We start from the raw sequence: 23,651 nt of genomic DNA on the forward strand, positions 1-23,651 counted from the left end.
ACTACTACTACTACTACTACTACTACTACTACTACTACTACTACTACTACTACTACTACTACTACTACTACTACTACTACTACTACTATTTCTACTACTACTACTCTACTGCTACTACTACTACTACTACTACTACTACTACTACTACTACTACTACTACTACTACTACTACTACTACTACTACTACTACTACTACTACTACTACTACTACTTACTACTACTACTACTACTACTACTTTATTGTGCAAGTGGGACACTGGCCAAGGGCAATAAAAGATAGAAAAAAAATCACATTGATGTCCCAGTAATTAAACAGAGGTCAAAAACGATCATCCAAAGTTTTGAACTGCTGTTGTTGTTGTTGCTGCTGCTGCTGATGTGGCTGTTGTTATTATTATTATTGTTGTTGTTGTTGTTGTTGTTATCACTACTGCTACTGCTGTTGCTGCTGGTAGTGCTGTTGCTGGTGATGTTCCTGCTGCTGTTATTCCTGCTGTTGTTTTTTTGCTAATGCTACTCCATAAAATTCCACATCATACGTCGTTAGAATGTTCTTAGCTAGAAGATACAATGAAATAAGTACGCGGAGCTACCCGAAGGTCACTTGACGTCTGAACAAGGCACTTACGGAGAAGAAACGAATGAAGACTGGGGGCGGTGGATAGGAACGGTGCGAGTAGAGAGGAGGATGTTTATGATCTGATGGCCACCTCAGCTCCCACCCACGCATTTCAGAGGTCAACAGTTCTCCGTTTTGTGTCTGTCGCGCTCATCTTTCATTCTTTCTTCCAGTGAGGATCGGTTTTACTTTGATGTTGACTGTTGAGTGTTAATGAATCTTGTGTTAATTAATGAAGTAGAAACATCATGGCGTTGAACCTTGACGTGGGCTGAGCTAAGCCCCTCTTTGTGTGATGCAGCGAACTGAGTGGCCCCGCTGGCTGCTTACCACTGCTGATCTCCGTTGTAGAAATTTAAATACCATACCACACGCACTTGTATACATGCAAGTTACATACATATCTTTACTCGAGACCTTGGAGTGATTGTTACAAAATATTTCGTGCAGCATATTCGCCCACATATGTGCGCAAACATATGATAGACAACAAAGCTTTTTCTTACGTCTGATTCTGTCTGTTGTGAATGTTATGTTATTGTTGACATTGATACTTGTGTTTATGCTCATATATATGAAAATTATTATCATCAAAAGAACAAAATAAGAAGCAAGCACTGGCCAGAACTTTAAAAACATCCCAGTATCGACAGATTCTTTTCACAGTAAAGAGTATAAGTATCCACACTCCATTATATTGTTGATTTATAGATTAGTGTTTCCACTTGAAATATGTTATGTCCTATTTCTGCTCACGCACATTTTGAGGAAGGAAGGGACAGGCAAGGTCTGCTCTTCATATGTCTCAAAAGCAGAAGTTAAACACAGTTTAAATAGAACGTTTTGTTGACGTCCGTAGTAATTTCTACCTAAGCTCAGCTCTTCTGGCAGGCGTACATACCTTTGGAAGTAAGCAGGAATATCGTTGAGATGATCAAAGTAGGGTATTGTGGAGCCCGTTGTCAGAAAGCCACACCCCGTGTATGTCGGGTAACTTCTGGCACGTCTCGCTTCCCCTCTTGAGGCTCAGGGAGGGAGTGAGGAAGGAGGCGGGGAATGTGTAGTGCCTGCTAGAACCGGACAGCGCGTTAGGCACCACCACCAGCTGATGCGACTGATCTCTCCACCGTCAAACATGGTATAGAATACTTGGCCTCAAGCGATGGCCTTGGAAACAAGTCGATCTGATATATGTCAATTTCATCCGATTCCATCAAACGTTTATCACTGTGCAAAGTCGATGGTGTGGGAACAGTGGAGAGTAGTTGTTCAACATACACGCAATGTCAGCAAGCCTAACCTCTCAGGCACAAGCATTCCGCACTAGTGTACAAAATAGGAGGTTGCCGAGTACAAACAGACCGACTGTTTCCTCCTTTCCTGCCTTAATCCTCCTTTGGCTCGCTCTCTGTCCTTTTCGCCACACCCATGAACCCATCCTGCCAATGTACAAAATGAAAAATGATCGCTTCGAACCTTTAGAACAGGGTTATCTAATTCAAATAATTTCGAGAGCCAGTAATTATACACTTAATGTAATTATATTCTGCTAAGAGTGAAGTTTACAACTTATTTTGCTAGCTGGTTTCGTAGGAAACAAATCATTGTCATGTAGATCATAGGCAAATGTTATGTTTTGCTTTAACGGCTCAGTAGTTTGTCCAGCTGTAACCATTACACTATCCAGTTGAGAAGCCTTGAAATGCGCACACCAATCCTGCTTTAGAACCTTATGATCTATTCTAAATGATGATTATGATGATAATAATGATGACAAATCTTTTTTCATTTTATGAAGTATAAAAGTGTCATGATCATATATATCATATATATATATATATATATATATATATATATATATATATATATATATATATATATATATATATATATATATATATATATATATATATATATATATATATATATATATATATATATATATATATATATATATATATATATATATATATATATATATATATATATATATATATATATATATATATATATATATATATATATATATATATATATATATATATATATATATATATATATATGTATCTTTTTTTATGCAAGAGGGAGAGCAGTCAAGGGCAACAAAATATCAGAAAATAAAGGCCTATTGGAACTGCAGTCTCCCTAAAAGATTAGAAAGAATTAGCCGAAATCCTGGGACAAATGTCTTCACACCTCTTTTAAAAGAAGTCAAGTTGTACGAAGATGGAAATACAGCAGCAGGTAGGGAGTTTCAGAATTTACCAGTGAAAGGTATGAATGATTGAGAATACTGAGTGTCTCTTATATTAGAAGGGTGGACAGAATAGGGATGAGAGAAAGAAAGCCTTGTGAAGCGAGGTCGCAGGAGGAGAGGCATGCAGTTAGCAAGATCAATAGAGCAGTTAGCATGAAAATACCGATAATAGATAGAAAAGGATGCAACATTCCGGCGGTGAGAAAGAGGCTGAAGACAGTCAATCAGAGAAGGGGAGTTGATGAGACGAAAATCTTTTGATTCCACCCTATCTAATAAAGCTGTATGGGTGGAACCCCCTCCCCCCTACATGCGAAGAATATTCCATACAAGACGGATAAAGCCTTGTACAGAGTTAACAGTTGGAGGGGCGAGAAAAACTGGTGGAGACGCCACAGAACGCCTAACTTCATAAAAGCTGTTTTAGCAAGAGATGAGATATGAAGTTTCCAGTTAAGATTATGAGTACAGGACAGACCGAAGATATTCAGTGTGGAAGAGGGAGACAGCTGAATGTCATTGAAGAAGACAGGATAGTTGTCTGGAAGGTTGTGTCGAGTTGATAGATTGAGGAATTGAGTTTTTGAGGCATTGAAAACTACTAAGTTTTCTCTGCCCAAATCAGAAATCTTAGAGAAAACTCTCTCTCTCTCTCTCTCTCTCTCTCTCTCTCTCTCTCTCTCTCTCTCTCTCTCTCTCTCTCTCTCTCTCTCTCTCTCTCTCTCTCTCTCTCTCTCTCTCTCTCTCTCTATCTATATATATATATATATATATATATATATATATATATATATATATATATATATATATATATATATATATATATATATATATATATATATATATATATATATATATATATATATATATATATATATATATATATATATATATATATATATATATATATATATATATATATATATATATATATATATATATATATATATATATATATATATATATATATATATATATATATATATATACTATTATTATTATCATTATTACCATGTGGCATACTCAAACATACAAGATCAGTAAATACAAAGATATGTCTGCCTTCTCCTGACTTACCGTTGTTTTCTTAGAAAACATGAATAGCTATGAGAACAGTATCCATTGATCACTGTAAGTAACTAAGAGTGAGATTCATTTTCAGGTTAGCTGTTCTTTTGCAGTGAATAATCAGTAAAAGTGCCGCCACTTGCATAGGATTCTGTTTCATCCAAGATCATGGAAACGCCCTCTGCCACCCGCCGGCGCATCCAGAAACAAGTAAGTCAAACAGTGACTAGACACACGGTATTAAAACCAGTAATGATGCATTATATTTAAGATTAAGAGTATGAGCTCGTAAATGCGTGCACACACACACACACACACACACAGAAAGCGGCGAGGCAAATGGGCAAGCCTCTTAATGTGTAGCCCCTGTTCACCTAGTAGTAAATAGATACGGGATGTAACTCGAGGGGTTGTGGCCTCGCTTTCCCGGTGTGTGGAGTGTGTTGTGGTCTCAGTCCTACCCGAAGATCGGTCTATGAGCTCTGAGCTCGCTCCGTAACGGGGAAGACTGGCAGACGACCGTGGTGAATTACACGGATATATCTGCCTGTTCCCGTATTATAGTCTATAATATAGACTATAGACTATAGAGCAACAATGTAATTTTTTTTTTTTTTTTTTTTGTGAAATCAACGAGTTCCCAAAGAACCTCATTCATTCGTGATTTACATTCATCATAGCAATATTGTCTTTCAAGGTGATGAAGGTGTCCGGTATATGCTTGGGCGCCATCAACATGGGTTTGATGTTAGTGTGGCCCAGCGTAGCCTTCACAGACTTGCAGCGGAAAAATACTACAATATACGGGAACAGCATTACACTCTCTGATACCCAAATGGATTTGATCGGTAAGAGAAGCACCTCTAATCAATACCAACTCAGCGAGGCAGGCCGAGGCTGGGTTTAGACTTAATTATGATCTCTAATCAGTCCATCTGACCAGCACTACTCGTTTCTGGAGATGATGATACGGTGGTTTTTCATTGTAAAGGACTCAATGAAGTAACTCCATATTGGAGCCATGACTTGTATATAATATCTTGCTTATTATTCAGCGTTAGAACGTTCTGAGTCAAATTGGATTCTAAATTATGTATTTAATGATTCTCTACGACGCAAGTGATGAATATATTTTTTTCCCTTGGTTATGCAACATATAGGAAGTATTTTGCCGGCTGGAAGTTTCTTCGGCACCCTGGCTGGTGGGTATGTGGTTGCTCGGATCGGCCGTCGCAGGTCCATGCTGTGGCTGACAGTGCCCAGTATACTTGCATGGGTCATCCTGGCGCTGTCATACAGTCTGATTATGATACTCATTGGCAGGTATGTGTCCATATTCCACAAAAAATCAAATATTGATATCTGCCTTTCCATTATTTGTTGTAGGTGTGTGTGTGTGTGTGTGTGTGTGTGTGTGTGTGTGTGTGTGTGTGTGTGTGTGTGTGTGTGTGTGTATATATATATATATATATATATATATATATATATATATATATATATATATATATATATATATATATATATATATATATATATATATATATACACACACACACACACACACACACACACACACACACACACACACACACACACACACACACACACACACACACACACAAAAAAATAAAGAAAAACACATACAGAAACACACACACAAAAAAATAATAAATAAATAAATAAATAAATAAATAAATAAATAAATAAATAAATAAATAAATAAATAAATAAATAAAGAAAGAAAAAATACAGAAACAACACACACACACACACACACACACACACACACACACACACACACACACACACACACACACACACACACACACACACACACACACACACACACACACACACACACACACACACACACACATTTAACTAGTTAATGGTCATTTTTAACTTACAGATTTGTGAATGGATTATACTGCGGTGTGATGGTGGTGGTAGGGTCGGCGTATGTTGTGGAACTCCCAGACACAGCTGTGCGAGGTGCCTTGGCTGCGTTTCCGACACTTTTCCTCCAGCTTGGATACATCATCGTCCTGGTCTCTGGTTTGGGACTCAGATGGTATCAAATCTCCTTCGTCGGCATTGGCACGAGCATCATGACTGTGGTTGCAATGCTGTTCATCCCAGAGAGTCCCAGTTACCTCATCGCCACTGGCCAGGAGAGCGAGGCGAGAGAAGTACTCACATCCCTCAGAGGCGTTCATGCAAACATTGAGGATGAAATAAACTATCTACGAACCAAGAATATTGATTTAGAAGGCTTGTCCTTTCTCAAGATCCTCAAAATACCAGACATAAGAAAGCCTTTGATTATGGTATTGGTTCTATTTTTTATACATAACTTCTGCGGTATACAAGTTTTTACCACAAATATGACTCGTATCTTCCATGAATCAGGAACAGAGCTGGACGAAACTACCTCCACACTGATTGTATTCCTAACGCTACTGCTTGGGAATACTGTCTCAATTTTCACCATCAATTATATTGGAAGACGTAACTCCTTGGTAATATCCCTGACCATTCTTGTTGTCAGTTTGGTGATATTTGGATCATATGCACACAACATAGATTCTGAAAAAGCGGCAAGAGTTGAAGAAATCATGGTAAATGCATCACCATTGTTAACGTCGTATTCCAAAAACGTGAAAGATGAAAGTAATTTAATTGAACTTCGTCCTCTTTGTGGCAAAATCACTTCTGAAATCGTTACCAAGGCTTCTATGCATAAAAGGTGATAAGGCACCCTCAGTTTGAAAATCACACACACACACACACACACACACACACACACACACACACACACACACACACACACAACCGGCCCGGTAGCTCAGTGGTTAGAGCGCTGGCTTCACAAGCCAGATAACCAGGGTTCGATTCCCCGGCCGGGTGGAGATATTTGGGTGTGTCTCCTTTCACGTGTAGCCCCCGTTCACCTAGCAGTGAGTAGGTACGGGATGTAAATCGAGGAGTTGTGACCTTGTTGTCCCGGTGTGTGGTGTGTGCCTGGTCTCAGACATATCCCAAGATCGGAAATAATGAGCTCTGAGCTCGCTCCGTAGGGTAACGTCTGGCTGTCTCGTCAGAGACTGCAGCAGATCAAACAGTGAATACACATATACACACACAGATGATAATGAGAACCATCTTTACAAAGGTATAAGTGTCTTAACAATAATTTTTAGCAATTGTTTCTTTTTATCATGTTGATTTTGTTCTCATTAGCTCTAATCTCATGCTTCTTAGTATCAAGCCACATTAACCTCATTGATTTTGTTTTCTTTATAAAAGCGATGGTGTACTGTATAAGATGTTTTGCTGAAGCCAATTAACGCATGTCACAAAATTCAGTCGAAAGGAATAAACTTATATAATTTTGCTATAACATTTGTCCATGTATCACACTCACACACACACACTCTCTCTCTCTCTCTCTCTCTCTCTCTCTCTCTCTCTCTCTCTCTCTCTCTCTCTCTCTCTCTCTCTCTCTTTTGTCAAAAATAAAGAGATACTTGAATAACTGACACATTCACTTCTCATGATATATTACTAACATTCACTTAAAAGAAATCGCAATATGCACAATGTTTAAAGATATTAAGGAACTTTTCTTGCTATATCTTAATGGTATGTTTTCAGAAAAAAAAATATTCACATATTTTGTAATTTCTAGTAACCTTGCTGTCCATGAAGGAGGGGTGCGCTATTGTCACTTGACATTAGATGGTTCAACAGCTAACCACGTTGATGAATCTAAGAACTACAGATGTAGCTGGCTGTGTAATTCAACAGTAATCCATTTTAATATAAACTTAGGAATTTACGGAAAATAGGAATATAACTGGCATCATTCCTTACAGAGACGAGTCAACGTTTGAAGAGCTAAACGAGACATTGATGGCAAAGTCCTTTGCAAGAAGGCATACTTGGGTGCCTGTTACTTGTCTTCTGGTGTTCATGGCAGGGGCCAGTCTGGGTATCGCTCAAGTGCCATTCATCCTCAACAGCGAGTACTTTCCTACAACCATCAGAGCTCAGGTCAGTCCTCGTAAAATATTTTTTGTCTTTTTGTCTACCGTTTGAATTCCAGACTTATCTTTCCTGTAAGACTAATAGTAGTAGTAGTGGTGATGGTAGTAGTAGTAGTAGTAGTAGTAGTAGTAGTAGTAGTAGTAGTAGTTGTTGTTGTTGTTGTTGTTGTTGTTGTTGTTGTTGTTGTTGTTGTTGTTGTTGTTGTTGTTGTTGTTGTTGTTGTTGTTGTTGTTGTTGTTGTTGTTGTTGTTGTTGTTGTTGTTGTTGTTGTTGTTGTTGTTGTTGTTGTTGTTGTTGTTGTTGTTGTTGTTGTTGTTGTTGTTGTTGTTGTTGTTGTTTGTTGTTGTTGTTGTTGTTGTTGTTGTTGTTGTTGTTGTTGTTGTTGTTGTTGTTGTTGTTGTTGTTGTTGTTGTTGTTGTTGTTGATGTTGTTGTTGTTGTAGTCATTGTTGTCATCTCTCAGCTTCTTTTCCGTCTTTGTATACGATCATTCACTTACGTACGTTCTGCAGAAGTTAGTACTCGTACACTCAGCAGGTTGTAAGTGTCCAAATGTTAAATACAAACATAATGTTATATTATATAAATATGGATGGAAATTGCGTTATTCTGCTTTAGTCGAACAAAAGTCATGTTTTCTCTGCCGCTGAATTGTACCATTGGCACGAGTGTATACGCAAATCGAACCACCTAAACCAGTGGGTAAAGGAGCGATAGGATAGACCGTAATCAAGAAGTGAATACTTGATTTAATTCTCGTGTGGGGAATAAATCTGTAAGAAAAATTAACAAGCACAATATTTGTCCTTAACCACCAGGCTTCCAGCATTTGCTTGATGGCGAGTAATCTCCTCAATGTCCTGGCGCTGCAGCTCTTCACCCCAATCCAAGCAGCCCTCACACCAGCAGGTTTTTACTGGTTTACTGCAGGCATTTGCACCTTCGGTATCATATTTTCATTTGCCTTCATCATTGAAACGAAAGACAAAGCCATTGGATAGAAAATGGAGCCTGTCTTTTGTCTCACCTCTGTAGATTTACTGACAATTGTACATGGATGTTGACTAATATATGGGCATGTGAACTTTCATACGCATTTGCTATAGGATTATAGGTTGGGTGGATTATCTTTACACAAATCATTCTTGTCTATAGCTTGAGTATTCTGGCAGTACGTGCAAGATTAAGAAGAAACCACAAATCATGCTTTAATTGTGAAATATCAGCCAATGTTGAAAACTAGATTGGCACAGCAGAAACACTCATACAGCAGAAGTACGCAGTCACTACCTGGATCTACTGCTTCCCTCCAAGATGATGATGCATGATATATAGTCAGACGCTGTTCAAGAGGTATATAATGGAAATAATTGTATAATTAAATCAGTTTGAAAATGCATGATTTTTAACTTACTTTAGAAAAAGGCTCGTAAACATTTATTGTAATGCTTAAATTCTACCGATTTCGTATCTCGATATAGGGATTTTGAGGGTGAATCTAGCGTGCCTGGGAAAATGTCGATGGCAACATTGCGAGTATCGACGGTCTCAGGGGATGCGGTGACTGGTGATGGTGTATTGCTGATTTATTTATCCTTGATTTTGGCTGATCCTGACGGTTAAACAGACCAGGGCTGCTTTTATCTGGTGGCAAGGAGTTGGCTGGTGGCAGAATGCGCTGAAGATCAGGCGGCACTCACAGAGATCCAGAAAGGGTAATTTTCTTGATGAGAAAGAGACAGGTCATTTCACCCTCACTATACAGTCATTGGTTACAAGTGGTTACAAGTGATTATGGATGGTTACAAGAAATGGGAGAGGAGTGCTGATGACAATTAACAGATTATTGTGTAAGATTTTACGTTAAGTTGCGAGCCTCTCTCATCTAGGGACACCCATGGGGCAGGTAGGTGTCTCTTAACTGTGGGCTCGGAGTGAAGGATAACTTGCTAATTGATGCGTGAGTGATTATTGATAATCTTGCTGAGTTGAGAATTGATGAAGTGATGTTCACACGATAGACGTAACTGTTGAATTGGTGTGCGTCCGTGACTATCAGCTTGTGCTTCTTTCTTGTGCTTGTTGGCTGTGGTTAGTACGAGTATGGTGGCAATGGGTTGTGAACTACCACTGCTCATTACATTAACAACTGATCATTTATTGTCCAAGGACTGTATGTATAACGGTGATTAAAATTAGCGTGTTGTACTGTATATAGGCATAAGTATTCATATGAGAGATGGATTTCTGTTATTGACAGTACTTAGAGTACAGTACGTACGTATTGTATATGTACAGTACATACGCACATGTAGTATAGTACAGTACAGTAAGGTTGGGCTTGATATTACATACAGCCACCCAACTGCTCATCGCGTTGTGGCTGCGGCTGTGGCTGCTGTAACAACTGATACTATTAGTAGTGCTACCACTGTAATATACATAATATAACTACTATTAACTAGTACTTTACCAGTTTTTCATTCGCAAACTGCATCGTCAGTAATGATTCATTGTCTGTTATTGGTTATATCTTACAACTTTTTTATTTATATTGACTTAATTTATTGTTGTTATTAATAGTAATATTTTATTGTATCATTCTCATTTTTATTGTGTACATTATTATCTCTATTATTATTACGTATTGTTGTTAGTTTATTATGATTAATACCTTTATTATAAACATCATTATTATTGTTACCGTGATGAGTATAGTACAATGATAATATTGATTTTTTTTTTTATTAATGCAAAAGCCGGGGAAATGTGAAAAAAAAAAAAAAAATCAGGTAATGGGCAAAGATACAGCTCGAGCAAAACAAACCCTCGAAACCTGTGTTCAGAATATCAGTCTTCGCCAGTGACTCTAGAACAGTTGCAGGAGACAGACACACGGTCAGTTCACCTCACTCTTCCTTTCTCGCATACATTACAGTTAAGTACACCCAATATTATTAGTCTTATTCTGTGCACTGTGATGTACTTAAACAAGCCACACGTCCATACATCAGGTAATTCCATATATATATAACCCGTTTTTTTTTATGCTGTCAAATCGTCATTGTCATGATTGCTTAGTTACTCCTTTCCTAGAGACATTTGCGAGTCGTTGATTCTACCTGACTAGCTTTGTCGATTAGAGAGAGAGAGAGAGAGAGAGAGAGAGAGAGAGAGAGAGAGAGAGAGAGAGAGAGAGAGAGAGAGAGAGACACACACACACACACACACACACAGACAGACACGCACAGAGAGACCCAGAGAGACAGACACAGACAGACACGCACAGAGAGACCCAGAGAGACAGTCAGACAGACACGCACAGAGACACACAGACACGCAGACAGACACACACACAGAGATACAGACAGACAGAGACATAGAGACATAGAGAGAGAGAGAGAGAGAGAGAGAGAAAGCCCCGGCCTGCCTGTGCGCCGTCAGTGCTTGCTTTGGTAGAGGCCTCCCCCGGCTTCTGGAAGCTATGCTCGCCCGCTCTCCTACCCCGACGGACGTCTGTTTCTACCACAGACGTTTCGGGGAGGAGGCACGCAACTGCCGACCGCCATGTGCTTGGCCAGGGAAACGGGATGGGCGGGAGCCGCTATCACCATTGCCCTCCCCCGCCTCTCCCCCTCGTCTTTGCCCCGACCCGTTGCCCCGCCGCCCTATCTCCGCCTCGTTGCAACCGGCTGGGTGAGAGACATTTTCTCCGGGGCCCGTTTCCTGGTGGATTCCGGGGCAGAGGTGAGTGTGATTTCGCCAGCTGACACCGACCGCCACGCCCAACCCCACACAGACTACAACCTCCTGGCCGCCAACCGCACCCCGATCGCGACGTATGGGACCCAGACGCGTCGCGTATGTGTGTGTGTGTGTATGTGTATATATATATATATATATATATATATATATATATATATATATATATATATATATATATATATATATATATATATATATATATATATATATATATATATATATATATATATATATATATATATATATATATATATATATATATATATATGTATATATGTATGTATATATGTATATATGTATGTATGTATATATGTATGTATGTATATATGTATGTATGTATATGTATATATGTATGTATATGTATATATGTATGTATATGTATATATGTATGTATATGTATATACCGTTAAGGCTGGTACCAGTATTACCTGTACTGGTACCGGAACTTGCCCACTAGTCCGTGCACTTGGCAGGACAAGGCGCTGGCCGTGAGGGACAGTGAGTGGTGGAGATGATACCGATAAGATACCGATAATAGTGATATCTATAGTAGCGAAGAGAATATTGTGTGTGTAGCCTCTCAGTAATCAGAGGTTAACTATTTAAACATGGTTGAGAACACAAAGTGGACAGTGAAGTGTGTGTGCCTGCTAGTGACAGCCGCCGCCAAGCAGTCTTTCGCTAACGTAAGTAATATATTGGTGTAACTCATCATTTCACGGTGGTGCCATGTCATAACCTAACGTTGGTAACCTCCAGGACAACATATCAGTGAACTAACACCTGCACATACTTATAAAAACCAAATAATTCAAATCTTGAAAACGTAAACAAACCGATCCCTGACCCGCCGCCTCTCTCTCAGCCATCATCTGCCTCATCTTTCACTCATTACAGGCCAGACAGGTCACAAAGTGGACCCATAGGCCTAATCTTTCATGTCAGTTGTTGAGATATATCCGCAATTACCTGATTTGTGTGCTATGGAGGCTCAGTGAGAAGAAGCGGGCCTACCCATGACGTCACGAGCCCCAGGCTGTGACGTCATCACCAGCTCCCGCCCAAAATGCCGGTCCCAGATGCTCGACTTCCACTATTATTTATATTTGTCTCAGTTCATTTATTTCGAGTCACAAGTGCCTTTTAAGGGTTTCTAATGATAGTTCGCAGTGTTTTACGTGTCTTCCATGCTTGAGTTGAGTGAAGTACGGTGATGTAGAGGGTGTTTATGACTTGAATGGGAGGGCCAAAATACGCTAAAATTTTTACCTCCGCTATCTGTGATTTTTTATTTGAGGTTGTAGCGAAGTGTTTGTGTTTTCAAAAGATGGTTTATCATGAGAAAAGTGTGCAAGGCTCCTGAGAAGTTAAAGATGTGGACTTTAAGAATGATATGTAGTCCTGTTAATATTGTAAACAACGTCATTTTTAAATATTATTTTTTCTAATAGGGCGAGTTGCCAGGTTTTGATATATCGAAATGATAGTCATAATTTTTGAAAAACGTTATCGATTCAGTTGAATGAAATTGGTGGGCTTTGAAATTGTGTTTAAGCAAGTCGAAGTTCTAATACTTTATTTATTATATTTTTGAGCTATTTTTATCATTCCTTTTCTCGGCAATGTTTTTTGTATTTTATAAGAGAGTTTCGATTGATAACGAGTTAGAATTTTTATAACATTCGTGTCCAGCTGCCTTTTTGGGAATCCTCATTTTCAAAATGATTTGCGTAACGTATATATGTGACGTCATCAAGGGAGGGACGCCCCCACACCCCCGGCTGGACCCAGGCCGATACCTGGCTCCAGGCCCAAGGGTGTGGGTGTGTGTGTGTGTGTGTGGGTGTGTGTGTGTGTGTGTGTGTGTGTGTGTGTGTGTGTGTGTGTGTGTGTGTGTGTGTATCTTTCGTTATGGAGCCCACCAGCTGAACCACCCAGCTCCCAGCTGGAGGGTGTTGGAGGAAGGTGGCTGTGTGTGTGTGTGTGTGTGTGTGTGTGTGTGTGTGTGTCATTTTCTTTCATGGTACTTAGCGTGTGTGTGTGTGTGTGTGTGTGTAATTCACTATGGTCGCCCGGTAGTCACCCAGCCAGCCTTCCCCATTACGGAGCAAGCTCAGAGCTCATAGAGCGATCTTCGGATAGGACTGAGACTGTGTGTGTGTGTGTGTGTGTGTGTGTGTGTGTGTGTGTGTGTGTGTGTGTGTGTGTGTGTGTGTGTGTGTGTGTGTGTGTGTTGCCTTTATCTTTCGTTATGGGGAACCCACCAGCTGGAACCACTGACACCCAGCTCCCAGCTGGAGGGTGTTGGAGGGAGGTGGTGTGTGTGTGTGTGTGTGTGTGTGTGTGTGTGTGTGTGTGTGTGTAATAATAATAATAATAATAAACGGTTTATTAGTTTGGCAATGTAAAAATTACACTGAAAATGTACAGGGGGACATTACCACAATGAACTAAAAATGCTTAACCTAACTATGGATAAACTTAACCTAGAATTCACTTATTTATTTAAGGCTCGCACAATAGTGGGCACCGCGCTAAGTCGGTACCGATCAGTGCGCGGTGCTCAAAGGCGCCACGCGATTATGGTGTCGGGTGGCGCGAGCAGGGGAGGCACGTCGGGGGTAGCAGGTGGCGGAGACGTGGATGACGCAGCAGTCCTTCCCAAATTTTTCCAAGGCTTCCTGGTGTCTTGTGGCCAGCCTCGGCAGACTCAGGCAGGTCAGGGCGTCCTCGTAGGACCTGTAGGCAGGCCCAGGATGACCCTGAACGCCCTCCTCTGAACCCTCTCCAGCTGTTGTCGTTGTGTGAGGTTCAGGGAGGAGGACCACGCTGGGGCGGCGTACATGAGCTTAGGGAGTATAAAGATGAGGTACACTCCCCTCAGCTCATCTGCCGGTGCTCCCAGGGACCTGAGTCGGCGCAGTAAATAGATTTTATATGAGGCTGACCTGATGTGTGTGTGTGTGTGTGTGTGTGTGTCCTTTTCTTTCATGGTACTTAGCGTGTGTGTGTGTGTGTGTATTCACCTAGTTGTATTCACCTAGTTGTAATTTTACAGGGCCTGGGTATCATACTCGTGTGGCCCCGTCTCCATATCTACACACATCCTACTTTCCTTTAAAACTGTGCACACTCCTCGCTGACACCACCACCTCACTCAAACCATTCCACACCTCCACACATCTTTGTAGGAAACTATATTTTTTCAAATCCTTCAAGCATATTCCCTTGGCAATCTTTTTACTATGCGATCTTGTAGTTCTACTTAAGTTACTTTGTAAAGTGGAACCTCACTTTATGAACTTTATTCATTCCTGAAGGCCATTCATGAATGATATGTTCATGAACCAAATCATTTCCCCATAGGAATCAATATAAAATAGATTACTCTATTCCTGGACCTCAGGCCCATGTTTGAGCAATCCAGTGGACACGCACCTTACGTTCCCTGCAGCATGTATCCTCTGTCAGATGATTTTAAGTGTCTCACAGCTGAAATAAACAAAGGATAATTGTTGCTACATTAACGGAGTGTAACTGACAACAAGATAATTTATGCTGATCTTCCTGACGATATTCACCATGCATAACTAGGTGTCCTGCCTCTGTTTTGCAATCAGCAGTAATGACAAATATGGCAGCCCAAACAAAATTATTGTGGAATCTCGTCATGACTTGCAATACCAGCAAAGCGTCTTGGAAATATTTTTTTTCTGGTGTTCCACATTTTTTATAAAATTGCCATTTTCTGTTTTTCTTTGTGTAGATTGTAAAGTATTATTTTCAAGATGCTTTGCTGGTATGGCTTTCTTTATTTTTATTGTAATATGCCTCAGCTTCTCAATATCATTATCACTAACACATTTCACTATCTTGGGAGGCATAATGATGGCCAATGTAATGAAAAAAAAAAAAAAGGAACAGCATCACATGAAACACTGTTTATGGTGTGGTACCATGAGAACAACTGATGCTCTGTGCCATGCCATCTCACACCAGACACCAAATTCATTCGTGGACAAATATTCATTTGTGGACCTAGACAAAATTTGTTAAAAAATTTGGTTCATCATGCACAGGGATTTTCATGAATCGAGGTTCCACTGTAATCAGATTCATGACAGACTGACTTACTGATTCGTTCTTGCATACACTTGAGAGTAACTTCACTGATTAGATGCAGTGTAGCTTTGCCTCAGTGTTTCTTTTTTGTGAATCTTTTACTTGCTTTATTCATATTGATGATCCAGATTAGGTAGATGATGAATGTGATTTGTTTATAGTAGAGAAGGTTGTTAGCAGCTTTGTTAGGTAGATGTAATTGCTTTGAAGAATTTAATTACCATTCTTCTTCCAAATATGTTTGGCCAAATTTGGCCTAATTTGAGTTTGAGAAGACAACACAATGATGCACTTGACAACCATTTTATGACTGGACTTTCTGAAATATTATTAGTAATCAAAGGACTTGATGGGCTAGGTGTTGGGAGTCACACAAAGGGCCTACTTTAAAGGATTTTGAGTTGTAATCTGAAAAAGTAAGCTACTCCTGGTCTAAAGTCATGTTCTGTATAAAGACTTCATAATTGTTTTTCCCATCATCTTCTCCTTAGGAAGTATGAGTTATCCATAAATTGGAAATGATCAAGTGACATATAGAGGAAAACAATAAAGATGTAAGGGAATCAAAAACAAATAGTTATGGTTCTTCTTTGTTAAGTTTTAATTTTAAAAGAAAAAAAATCCAATATTAACAGGAACTCTTACAATAGTTTGCACCCTAAAGATTCCATATATATTACGCACACTTCAGCACCTTCAGCAGAGACGGCCAGATACAGAAAATCTAGAAAAAACAGCCAACCTACATGGCCCTGGTAGATGGAAAGTAATTTGCATGTTGTTATACTGCAAAATTACAAATCTCAGGATCCATCTAGTTCATTTGATGGAACATTGTTTATTCTTCACCCAGGTCTTTGTTTTGGGCCACTTGGATCTCTTGGTAATAACTGAGCTATGTAACACCTCAAATCAGCTTTCCACTGCTGTGAGCTTGTGCAGGGAGCAAGGCCAAAGTTGAAAAATAAGACAGAAGCTAGTAATGAGGAAATGATGAAGATGACAAAGCAAGGAATGATGTGAACTTCTGCCAGGGTGGTACAAATATTCAACATAATACAGTTATGGAAAAGGGTAACAATAAATCAATTGAAAAATACTAAGCATATTTGGCACATGTCTCAACCAATGACACACAAACGCTGGCTTCCTTCACTGTGTCCAGGGACTTCTGGACCCTGCTTGTACCCCCCAATATGGCCACACCTCACTGACTGGTGTGCACAATACTAAAAAAGGAAATAAATGAAAATAAAAAATGAAAAATAAAAATTCTAGGAGCACCACCGGGCACCTCTGGGCTTCAGGTCATGCGAGTCTTGTTCCTACATTGTGACATGGTCTGTCATTGTTAACTTACATGGAAACTAAACTTTCTGTACAGGTTACACTGAGTATTATTAGTACGGAGCCACACATGTACAGTATCTACACTGGTATGTACAGGATTGAGCACTTCCTCTTACTGGTTGACCGTCACTGGTGGGGAACTGGCTTCACTGAAGAGAGTAGTGGATGGAATGAAAAATATGTCATTGATTCAGAAGGATAGAGAAAGGGAGTGAGAGACTGAGGATGAGGTAGAGTAAGAAGGCCGGTGAATGACGTTGGTCAAATATGATGTGATAATTCAGTGACGAAATGAAGTGATTCATACAGAAAAGATAAAAAAGTAGAGCCAGACATGAAAATGCAAGATAAGGAAACTAGCAAGATTGATAGAAATCCCATAAAATTTGATTCTGGACAAGACAGATTAAATGGAAGTAGTGTAATGATTAAATAAAATTGGAATTAAAAACTAAGATTACTTTTAAAATCAAATAGGCAAGAATGAATAAATATTTGGAAGAACAAAGTAAATGCTCAAGTGAATTAAGATAAATGGATGAATTAGAATAACGAAGAAAGGCACAGTAGCGACGGGCAGGTAACGGAAGGGGGAATGGGGAGGGGAGTGGCAGGGACGTTAATACTGTGGACTTGAGAGAGAGAGAGAGAGAGAGAGAGAGAGAGAGAGAGAGAGAGAGAGAGAGAGAGAGAGAGAGAGAGAGAGAGAGAGAGAGAGAGAGAGAGAGAGAGAGAGAGAGAGAGAGAGAGATTGGAAAGAAAATTAGTAGGAAAGAGAGAGAGAAAGAGAATAGAAATATTGGAAAAGAAATATGGGAGAGGAAAAGTGGAGACAATTATAGAGAGAGAGAGAGAGAGAGAGAGAGAGAGAGAGAGAGAGAGAGAGAGAGAGAGAGAGAGAGAGAGAGAGAGAGAGAGAGAGAGAGAGAGAGAGAGAGAGAGAGAGAGAGAGAGAGAGAGAGAGAGAGAGAGAGAGAGAGAGAGAGAGAGAGAGAGAGAGAGAGAGAGAGATTAATAAAAAGGGTAGCACCAAGAATCAAAATGCATTATTTTCAATGTCAGTCACTTTCAATAGTCTTTAGTCTTTTAGTATATAATAGTTGTTTGTTTACTCGACGATACATTAAGTAACGAGGTATATCAATAAACTTATAAAATTACTTAACAATATTGGCACATACAAATATCTATATACAAAGCTTCATGTTTCACTTATAAAAAGCACTTGACAGTCACACACTCACTCTGGTCATGGCCTGGAGGGGGTGGAAGTTGGGAAATGAGGAGGAAATCAAGATAGTGTAGGAGATCACTAGAAACCTGGGAAGGGTTAAGGCCAAGAATGTAACCAATTGGTGGCTGTGACAAGACTCTCATCTCAATGTGCCACTCGAAGTCACCATTTTCTCTTGTTTCGAGTTAAGTTCTGAGCATCACTGAGACACATAGGAGAGCGTCACTAGCAGTTTCTCCTCCGTAGTGATCTCCACTTAATCCATACAATAAGCATCATCCACTTCCCACCCTTTTGAGTGCTCGTCTCAGCAAGTTGGCCAGAATTAGAAGTAAAATCCAACTCGGCCACAATTACCTCCGGCGTGCCAGGAACAATTAACATGAAAAAGAAGATTGCTGTTTCTTTTTTACTTAAGTCAATCCCTGAACTTTTTGAGCCCCCTCAGCACTCTGGTTGGAAAACACTTGACTGTCATTGAGCATACGAGTTTGTCCAGTATTTCAATCCTATCATGGCTTTCAAAGCCTCAGGGTGCTGAGGAACACTCTGATATTTCACTTAAGCAAAAGGGTGGTGCTGAGGCCTATATGTTGACCCCTGGCTGAGCAGAAGGTTTGAGCTCCATGTACTGGAATGGTACATGAAAGGAATGTCCTTGGTGGTCAACAAGGAGGTGGCCACGTCTGGAGGATGCTCCCACCACCACCACAGACTCTCCCTTCAGAAGCACGCTGTCACCTCCGCCTTCTTCTGTTGTAAATCAAGAAATCAAACATTAGATACAAGCATACCTAAATTCTGGACATGTTTGTATAGTTGTATATTATTTTTCATGTTAATTAAATTGGTTGTTTAATATCTATACTTTTGTTGTTTTACTTAAGATTAAGGAGTAAGTCAATGTTGCAATGGTTAGGAAATTTAATTCACCTGGAAATTTCCTCTTCATGACCCGTGTCTGAGGGTAGCCCATCTTGTGATTTCCTGTGATAGTGTAGGAGCGGCTGGGCGGCACTGGTGGCGGCCGCTCCTGCAGAAGGGCGGTCTGGGTCACATGTTTATAAGCTGCGTCATGTTTGGCAAAACCTCCGTAGCTAAGCATATACATAGTCAATCTTTTCACAGTTGCATATATTTCAATTTCACTCTTACATTCTAAATATATTTCTATTATGAAGTCATTGCATAAAACCTTAATTGACTTACCAAGTCTAGACCAAATAAAGAACATGTCTGTTGTATCGTTTTCTGGTCACATCTGTCCATTACATCTGGTGGCGGTGTCCCAGCAATTGGTTGAGGTCGAGGCCTGACCGTACGGGAACGAGCACGTAGCTCTAGATTCCTTTTGAGGGTAGGCCAGCGCCGGCGGAAGTGCCAGCCACGCCACACTGCTTGCAGCAATGTTGCTGCTCGATGCCTCATCTCTATTCGTAGCATTTCAAGCTGTTGTCTGGCACCCTCACTGTCCAGAAACAAATTAACAACAAATTTAAAGTGATTTCAAAATAGATACATACTGTAAAGAAGTCATAACTGATATTTCTTAAGCACTGAAACATAATTAAGATCATTATTTTTCATCAGTCTATAATAATTAAACAAAGGTTTGAGTAAGTGGGAACTTCTAGTATTTGTTAGAAGACATAATCAACTGCTTTGGCTCTTAAAAATTTTACCTGAGAAAAATGTGTCGTTTGCCCAAGGCCCATTGAATGGCTACTGTTGAAGATCTGCTCACATCTTCCAGAGATCGCAGAAAATACTCAAGGATAAGTTTGCAATCATCCACAGTCTTATCTTCAACACGCCGGAGCTTTTTGAAGGGTACAAGGAGGCGATAGCGCAAGGTGAAGGTCTTGAAACGCATGCGGTGAGGGTAACCCCCTGCCATTAGATTCACTGTCTCAAGTACCTGAAAAAAAGTGAAGGGGAAATTAAAATTTGATGGTAAAAACAAGGCATGAAAATCTTCAGCATACACCCTTAAAAGGTTCACTTGTTAAATTTCACATGGTAATGTAGTACTGTAAACCAGTTAAAGGCAATAGATATTACAAGAAAAAAAATTTCTTATTTCTTCAAATAGTAAATGACAAGTAATAAATGTGCTAGTTTAAAAAGATTTTTCATGGCATCTCACCTGCAGAGCTCGAATCTGCTTGATGACTGTAGCTCTGTCAAAGTGGCCAGGTTTCTCAGAGCAGTTTGAGCGGAGGCAACGGATGAAGTGTGGCTTGGCATGGACTAGTGTTCTCAAGAGATTATCTAGTCGTGTATGGAAGTCCTGTGTCAGTGTTGACACTGGTTCATCTCCATTTTGTCTGTTTTGGGAAATTTTTTAAATTAAGAAATTTTTATTTAAGGAAATTTTTAAAATTAAGGAATTTTTATTTAAGTTTCTTTATCTAGTTCAGGTATCTTGTGCATAACAGTAAGAAGAAATTATATAGATTACACAATGATTTAACTCTGCTCCAGATAGGCTATACATTTTGGCAATACTCTTGATACTTGCAGGTCTGTGTGTGAAGTAGGGCTGATACGGAAGGAGACGCCCCTTGGCACTGGATCCTGAGAGAAGAGTGCTTTCAGCTCTGACCCAAACAGATGTGTGGCAAATCCAAAGTTGCAGGATTGCTTATGGAACACACAGACCAGGTCGTCACTGATAATGTCCCTGTTCGTATCTGTGATGACCATAAGACTTGTTAGTCACTACATTTTTTTTCTTTTCTTTCACAGTTAGAAGGTAGTGTAAAATGCAATGAATTATTATTTTTACAAAGCAAGGAAACCATATTCCTTGAAATGTGATTACATTAGTGCTGAAGAATGCTGGAGCTACATACTACTTGATATGTAGAAAAGCCAAGAAAATAATTTCACAGTAAAGAAGTGGCACTTACCTAGGAAATCTGATGCATCATAGATCACTCTATTAGCAAAATGATGGATACCAAATGACCTAATGTGATTTGCTTTTGGTTCAAACAGTCTTCCATTGCCTTTGTGCTGGACTTTGACTTTTTGGATGTAGCTTTCTGGAGTGCCCCTCACTGAGCCTTCCACATCCAGCATACTGAGGAGACCTGTGCGCTAAAGAAAAAAAGAATTGTTATGGATAAATATTTTGTTGATTGTTATACGATATTACAGTCCCTACAGTAAATCCTTAAGTAGATTGCACCTAAGTACCTACATCCACTAACTCATCCCTTATGAATTTCAGTTACACCCATTTCCTGACCATCATTGGATTAGGTCTTGTATTTTTAATCTATCATGTAGATGCAATAAACTGATATCACAGGCACTAGCAGGTGCTATTGTTATGATGATTATGCTGGAATTGCATAATAGCCTGCAATTCACCATCTGCATCAACATGCCATGCTTTAACCACTCTTTCAGAGGGCTGTGCTGTTCCTTAAGCCTTGTTAATACAGTAATTTTCCTATCATACTTAGGTATTATCTACACACACAATGAACACAAGAGGTCATTATGTGAATATTTGAATATTCTTTAGAGGAATTTTCATCCAAGAGCATGTGAAGCTACCATTGCCTCGAGCCATACACAGAGATGATATCATGTTGACTTTGAAAGAGGTTTCTGTCAAGTAATGAGCTAACTATGAATATACTCATGCCAGCTTTCTTTTTTCTCTGCTAGTTTGGTTAGGATTTAATTTTACAAGACATTTATACATAGTGAAGTACAGAAAAGTTATTTCTTGTCTGTGTCCAACCACTTGTTTGCTTACAATAGACAGAAAATAAAAGCTGCATGTGTGTAATGAGATATGTGTAAGCATTCATGTGACCATGCCTTTAGTTCAGAGGTTGCAATTTTCTTTAGGGGAGAGGTGTTGGGAGGGGGAAGAAGAGGAACTTAACTTTCCAGTCACTGCTCTTAGTCAAATTTCTACATTTTCTCATACTGTCCAATAAAATGTGTTTTCATCTTTTCATTGTATAACCACCTTTTTGGTGGACAGAGGCACTTAATATTTTTGACATAGGTACTCTTTAGTGGTAGCTTCCTGTACATTTGTTGAGTTATTAGACTTAATTTAACCACCATTGCTTCACATATATTGAGCTATTACATTATTTTATTTTAACCACTTTGAGTTACCAGATGTTACTATATAAAAAAAGTGAGGATTCAATGTAATATATAAAGGTATAACCATATATATTTAAGGTTTTTGAATGTGCTATGATGTTTTCCTTCCTGAATCTAGAATTATTTCAGCTTTGGGGAACAACCATTGATGTCCAGGAGATTGGTGTATCCACAGCTCTATACATCAGTAAAGAAAGGTCAGTAAAGACTTTATAACATTTGCAGGTGCCTGTTCCTTAACCTTTACACATAGAGCTTATTGCATGTGACTATTTTTTTTTTATTCTGAATAAGTTTTGTAATGGTAGTAGTTTTTTTTATTCTGAATAAGTTTTGTAATGGTAGTAGTTCATTCATGATTTATAGCATTTACCCATAAAACAAAGCAAAATAACTATAAACAGAAAAATGCTGATTATGATCAATTCATTTATCTTTTAAATTTTCTCTTAACTTACCAGTGATGAGATGAGATCAATGCATGGAACATTGTCAACATAATCAACTTCAACCTCACAAGTGATGCCCTCATCCCTACATGACTCAATGGAAGACTTGAAGATGTGTGTGTTGTAAAAATGTTGCATTGTCTCTGCACACAGGTTAATGCAGAGGTGCTCCAAGTGTGAGGGCTGTGGAATGAAAGGAAATGGCTTTCATTAATGTATATTCATTGTATTGCTTGTCATTGAGTGATGAAAGATCCAGCTTTCATTAATATTTATTCATTGTACTGCTGTCATCATGTGATGAAAGATGCTTACCTTGGGATCCTCAAAGCCAAACATGTCAAGAATGCCGATAAAACCATCTGTAGCATGCTTCACTGCATTGTTAAGAACACTCATTGATTTTGAGGCCTTGGAGCCAGCAGTGCCCACTGTTGAAGCATGTTGAGATGCTACCTCCCCTTGGTGATGGACACTCTCATTGCTAATGAAAAACATGTAATTACCAAGAAGCCATTACTGAAATAAATAATGATTCATATGCTTAGAATTCTAGGAAGTTATTTTAGGTGCACTGTAATAAAATTTTACAAAGAAAACTTAC

The 23,651-nt window shown here is 39.2% G+C and overlaps 3 protein-coding genes across 7 annotated transcripts in view; 1 reads left to right on the plus strand and 2 right to left on the minus strand.

The window, feature by feature from the left end:
- Positions 1 to 1,841, minus strand: part of LOC123518936 — a 4,885-nt gene extending 3,044 nt beyond the window's left edge. Inside the window, exon 1 of one of the 2 annotated variants that reach the window (XM_045280015.1) lies at positions 1,521 to 1,841. The gene's annotated coding sequence lies outside the window, so the exon portion shown is untranslated. Of the gene's footprint in view, positions 1 to 628; positions 827 to 1,520 lie in introns of those variants that run through there. The other variant, XM_045280016.1, reaches the window with a different exon arrangement.
- A 2,203-nt stretch (positions 1,842 to 4,044) lies between these two features.
- On the plus strand, positions 4,045 to 23,646 carry LOC123518705 (solute carrier family 2, facilitated glucose transporter member 8-like). 4 transcript variants are annotated; one of them, XM_045279702.1, is made up of 6 exons: positions 4,045 to 4,154; positions 4,642 to 4,792; positions 5,105 to 5,267; positions 5,854 to 6,690; positions 7,820 to 7,997; positions 8,809 to 10,483. In XM_045279702.1, exons 1-6 carry the CDS (start codon positions 4,113 to 4,115, stop codon positions 8,989 to 8,991), a joined length of 1,554 nt encoding a protein of 517 aa, XP_045135637.1. In that variant the 5' UTR covers positions 4,045 to 4,112; the 3' UTR covers positions 8,992 to 10,483. The 4 variants fall into 4 exon arrangements, 1 of the variants encoding a protein (XP_045135637.1); XR_006678872.1 differs by lacking the exons at positions 4,045 to 4,154; positions 4,642 to 4,792; positions 5,105 to 5,267; ... (1 more) ...; positions 7,820 to 7,997; positions 8,809 to 10,483 and adding exons at positions 10,853 to 10,888; positions 20,985 to 21,146; positions 22,728 to 22,795; positions 23,060 to 23,646; XR_006678873.1 differs by lacking the exons at positions 4,045 to 4,154; positions 4,642 to 4,792; positions 5,105 to 5,267; ... (1 more) ...; positions 7,820 to 7,997; positions 8,809 to 10,483 and adding exons at positions 10,858 to 10,927; positions 20,985 to 21,146; positions 22,728 to 22,795; positions 23,060 to 23,646.
- LOC123518706 (unconventional myosin-IXb-like) overlaps positions 18,159 to 23,651 on the minus strand; it is a 104,239-nt gene continuing 98,746 nt past the window's right edge. The window contains 9 exon segments of the mRNA XM_045279704.1: positions 18,159 to 19,214; positions 19,395 to 19,494; positions 19,671 to 19,929; positions 20,144 to 20,379; positions 20,608 to 20,788; positions 20,983 to 21,154; positions 21,374 to 21,563; positions 23,057 to 23,230; positions 23,363 to 23,531. Of these exon segments, the coding sequence (XP_045135639.1) occupies positions 19,048 to 19,214; positions 19,395 to 19,494; positions 19,671 to 19,929; positions 20,144 to 20,379; positions 20,608 to 20,788; positions 20,983 to 21,154; positions 21,374 to 21,563; positions 23,057 to 23,230; positions 23,363 to 23,531 (1,648 nt within the window). The 3' untranslated portion in view covers positions 18,159 to 19,047.

The sequence above is a fragment of the Portunus trituberculatus genome, chromosome 44 (assembly GCF_017591435.1).
Source record: "Portunus trituberculatus isolate SZX2019 chromosome 44, ASM1759143v1, whole genome shotgun sequence".
In the NCBI taxonomy this organism is placed as follows: domain Eukaryota; kingdom Metazoa; phylum Arthropoda; class Malacostraca; order Decapoda; family Portunidae; genus Portunus; species Portunus trituberculatus.